We start from the raw sequence: 4,937 nt of genomic DNA, 5'->3' as shown, positions 1-4,937 counted from the left end.
CATAAAAGGTGATCCAAAATAATGCAGAAATTCCCAAACAGTATCATTATTATAATGCAAGTAATGTTTTGCTTTAGATTATCCTTACACTGTGTGTGTGTGTGTGTGTGTGTGTGTGTGTGTGTGTGTAGTCTGGACTCACTCATAGCTGACTCTCCAGCGGTTTTTCAGAAGTAGTAAATCCCAAGGGAGTTGATTACCCAACTTTCTCCCACAGAGCAGCTGACAGATTTGAACTACATGCCTTTGGGTTGGCAATCCAATTCCTTACTAGTAGGCCACCAGAGCTCCCTACATTTAGTAAATCGGAGTGGGGGTGGGAGTATCATGTTTTCCCACCACGTTTCCAAACTGAAACATTTCTGGAACAGAGAAGATTATTTTCACGGTATCAAGGGACCTAAAGGCAAGATTCTTACTCAAAAGTTTAATCTCGTTTTTCAAACATTTATCTTCTAAGAACTCTTTTTGATTACTGCAGTCTTTGCTGATTTCTGAATTCCCCTTACATGGATAATTAGCCTGTCATGATGGTAATTACACTCAGCCTTACCATATACTCATATCAAGCCTTCCTATACATGTCCTAGTTCTCCAGCCTGGTAACACTACGGTGCCTGGGAACCCTGTAGCCAAGTCTTGGTGAGAGCCCTGGGTTTGGGGTTGTATCCATCCGAGTTGGATTCCTGCATGCACTTAACTGTGAACTCCCAAGGCATTTTATCATTTGAATCTGTAAGCACAAAACAGGGCATCAGAAACATTTAAGAAATCATCAGTATATGCATTCTTGCCAATGGAAAGAAAATATGTAGTCCATCAGTAAACAGATGGGAGGCTATAAAAGTCAAACGTGAAGTTTGGAAGTGACTTCTTAACACAAAACCTGTTACCATTGGAGAAAGATTAGAAAAAATAAGGAGTCATCAAATCTAGCATAGGCTGGCACTACTTGGGCAACTCAGAACAACTTTCCAAAAAAGTTAAGCACACGTAAAGCACTACTCCAACCACAGGAAATCATTACGTTCTATTTTTTTTTTTTTTCTGTTTGATGCCTTTGCCCTATGCCCAGCTCCTAAACTCGGCCCTTCTACTTAGGGGAGGAGTTGCCGATTTCGTTTTCTAGTGGATTGGCTTACGAGGGGGAGGGTGAATCAGACAGGCTCCACCCATTTCACTAGAGGGCTGGAGGTGAGCACTCAGGTTTTTACAGTTTGCTTCCTGAAACTTGTCCGTGGGCAGACGGCCAGAGGGAGGGCTCTGCCCCCTGTCCCTTTAAGGAGGAGGGCTGAGCACAGCTGAGAGTGCTGCGGTTGCCCCCACCCGCTCGCGCCCTCTTCCCAGAACAGCTGCAGCCACAGCTCCTGCTTTCCCTCGGTTAGCTCAGGCCCTGCAGCAAGTCTCCAGGATGGTGAAGATCGTGAATGTCAAGACCAAGGCGTACCCGGATCAGAAGCCGGGCACGAGCGGGCTGCGGAAGCGGGTGAAGGTGTTCCAGAGCAGCGCCAACTACGCGGAGAATTTTATCCAGAGTATCATCTCCACGGTGGATCCGGCCCTGCGGCAGGAGTCCACCCTGGTGGTGGGCGGGGATGGCAGGTTCTACATGAAGGAAGCCATTCAGCTCATCGTCCGCATCGCCGCCGCCAACGGGGTAAGGGACGTGCGCTCCTCGGCGGCGTGCGCCTCGGGCCGTGCGGGACGTGCGGGCGTGCAGCCGCCCTGTCTCGGGCCGCCCCCTTCCGTGCGCTGCCGCCTGAGCCTCGCTCCTCCGCGCTCGCGCCTCCCCGCCGGAGGTCCCGCGGAGGTCGCCTTGTGGGTGAAAGTGGTAAAAGCTCTCTGGTTCTCCGAGAGCTGGGAGGCGAGGGCGTGGGGAGCCTGGCCTGACCTTGGGAGGATCGACCCTCCGCCTCCTGCTCTTTCCTTTCCCCGCCTTCTACCCCTCCCGAGGCCTCTGACATTTACATTAACCTTTCTTGGAGATACAGTTACAGAGGCGAGCGCCATCGCCTTAACCTGGAAAGGTTAAACAGCCACCACCTTAGACAGAGCTACTTACATCTAACCCTATTGCAGCTATTCTTGTCTGGCACTGCCGCTTTGGCTGGCTGCTTGCCCGTCGCTTTAGGGTAAGGGTTTCTGAGGCGCTCACCCCTTGGTGTGCTGGGCGGGCAAATCCGAGGAGGCGGGGCCTAGCTTTCCTCCACAAATTGTGGTTTGCTTGGAGACTGAGCTCTGGTCTTGGCACCGCCTGGTTGCTGGGCTGCAGGCTTTTGAAAAGGCTGGTCATTGCCCAGTGGTGGTGCGCCTGGGTATGTTCCACAGTGGGAGCTGGAGCTGAATTTTCATTAGAACAGAAACAGCGCGTCCCAGGACATTTATGCAAGCAGTAGTGGCTGGCCAGGAAATGAATGCAACAAGTTGGTTCCGCCCGCCTCTAAGGAACTGAGTCTTAATTTGGCAGGTCCGTTCAAATATGTGAAACCTCCAAATAGATTCCTCCCCCCTAGTAACCTCTCGACGGCACATAACAACAACAACAGTAACCTCTCGAAATAAGAAAATTGACAAATTGGGACTCATTACTCATTTTTGTAAAACATGTGAACGACTTCTTCTAAATGACACGTTTTCTTTATATGCTTATAAAAATGAATTCACCCAACTGTTCTGGAATCTATTCTCATTTTTTAATATGTTAATTCACTTTCGTTGTATTTTTTATATAGGGAGCTCTGTTTTTCTAGAACCTCAGATCTAAAATGAGCCCTAATAAACTTCGCCTCAAAACATAAAAGTAAAATGAGCCCTAATACCCTTTGCCTCAAAACATAAAAGCTACAAAACGGGAAGGTTATCTGAGTTTATTCTTCATATGCTCCCTAGCTTTCATACGCCCCCCCCAAAATTTCACCAAACTCACTGCAGTCAATTAAATTCTGACTCTCGACATTCTCTCAGGTTTCCAAGTTCGTAAATCTTAACGGAAGCAGAGAGCCTTATCCTGATGTGTGACTGTGGGATTCTAACTGATGACATTGCAGTGCGCAGCCCAGCATGTAGATAGAGGTTTACACTACGTATTCCCATGAAAGAAGCGCGAGCAGTATGTGTATCTCATTGCTGTGTGCTAGCGAGTCGATTACATTCACAGGGACATCTCCCTGCATTTCCTGTGACATGCTTATATTTCATTCACTAAATAAGGAGTTCATATCAGGTACAGATAAAGTATGAAATAAAAATATCCCAACACAAGATCTGCTCTTAAAGACTCCTCACAATGAGACATTCAAGCATCCAATTGGAAAATTGCCCACTTGAGAGTGGTACCTGGTTGAGGAGGAAGGAATTCACTAACAGGAAAAAAAAATAATTCTTGAACTATGCTTTAACCTATAGTCTGCCCCATTTTGGAAAAACTTTATACAAATTGTCGGTGTTTACCATCTCTGACTTCTCACCTCGTATGCTTTCATAATCTAACTGTAATCTGGTTTCTGCCCTTCCAACATGCTGCTAAAATTGCCCTTAACAAAATTACTAAGAATTTACTGATTATTGAATACATTTTAGACTGTCACAGAGTAACATCACCTGCTTAAATAAAACTGAGGGGGGAAATAAAAAAACACTCATTGCTGTCAAGTCAGAACGGACTCATAGCTGACCTTCCAGCCAGTTTTGTGATGCTGTATATTTATTTTTTATTTTTTTTTGTGATTGCTGTATATTGCACGGAAGAGATTGCCTGTCCCCAGAAGCTGCTATAGAAGTGTCAGAGGGTCATCATTTTTGTATTAGCAGGGGTGCCCCCTACAGACTTTAAATAAAAGTGAATAAAGTTTATTTGGGGGTAAAGAAGAGGGAAACATCCTTAACAGACTAAAGACCCCTCTAAAGAACACAGAACAGGAGATTATATATTTATATTTGTATTTATATTATTTATATTTATATTTATATTTATATTTATATTTATATTTATTTATATTTATATTTACATTTATATTTATATGTGTGTGTAATTACATATATTGTTGAATCAGGAACTAAAGGTTACAGAATTCATAATGGCTGAAAGGTCATCAGGGATGTTAGGCAGTAAGAGTTTGGCCGTGATAACAGATAAATGGATTTACATGGTTTGTCAGATGTTCGTTTCATTCAGTCCTGATAGCTGACAGGACCAGTTTTTTGGCACACTGTTTCCCCTCTGTCATATCTGTTTCTGGAAGTCCATTGTAAAGATTGATACTGATGTATCTCAAGACCAATTTTGAATCTATACACCTATAATGAAAAAGCCCCTTTGGGATTATGTAGGATACCTGTACAAACTAGACATTAGAAGTGGCCCAAGTCAGCCTTGAGGTTATAAAGGGACTGCCATTTGGAAAGACTGAGTTTAAAAAATTAACATGGTTTCCAGACTCATGAAAAGACTTTCAAAAGAAGCAAAGGCTTTGCTTTTAGACTGCTTTATTTACATGCAAACCAGGTGCTTCTTATGCAAACCCATATCTTCTTGATTTTGCTGTTATGTTTGGTGTTGCTGATTTGGGACTTTTAAAGCTCTTCCCTGTCTTGACCTCTCCTGATTCTACACACTTTTTTGAGAGTTTCTTCATGGGGTAATTGCTCTTAGTACAACCCAGTTGTGCATAAAATTTTGTCCTCAACTCATTGCTTTCTAATTTCATTCTTTCCATCAATGATTTAAATATACTACCCCTTACCTTTTTCTCAGTCAGCCACAGTTTGTTATGATCCACACAGTCAAACGCCTTTGCATAGTCAATGAAGCACAGATAAACATTCCTCTGGTACTCCCTGCTTTCAGCCAAGATCCATCTAACATTAGCTACAATATCCTTAGTACCATGACCCCTTCTAAACCCAGCCTGGACTTCTGGCAGTTCTCTGCTGATGTG

General features: G+C 44.1%; 1 protein-coding gene across 1 annotated transcript in view; it reads left to right on the top strand.

Annotated features, from left to right (window-relative positions):
* The first annotated feature begins 1,237 nt into the window (after positions 1 to 1,237).
* The window catches only part of PGM1 (phosphoglucomutase 1), a 108,702-nt gene continuing 105,002 nt past the window's right edge, over positions 1,238 to 4,937 (top strand). The window contains exon 1 of the mRNA XM_006879769.1: positions 1,238 to 1,657. Coding sequence (XP_006879831.1) covers positions 1,412 to 1,657 — 246 coding nt within the window. The 5' untranslated portion in view covers positions 1,238 to 1,411. The remainder of the gene's footprint in view (positions 1,658 to 4,937) is intronic.

This window comes from Elephantulus edwardii, unplaced genomic scaffold, assembly GCF_000299155.1.
Source record: "Elephantulus edwardii isolate Elephantulus edwardi_28Jun2011 unplaced genomic scaffold, EleEdw1.0 scaffold00005, whole genome shotgun sequence".
In the NCBI taxonomy this organism is placed as follows: Eukaryota; Metazoa; Chordata; class Mammalia; order Macroscelidea; family Macroscelididae; genus Elephantulus; species Elephantulus edwardii.
Note: the sequence above shows the minus strand (reverse complement) of the source record. Positions and strands in the feature narration are given on the sequence as shown.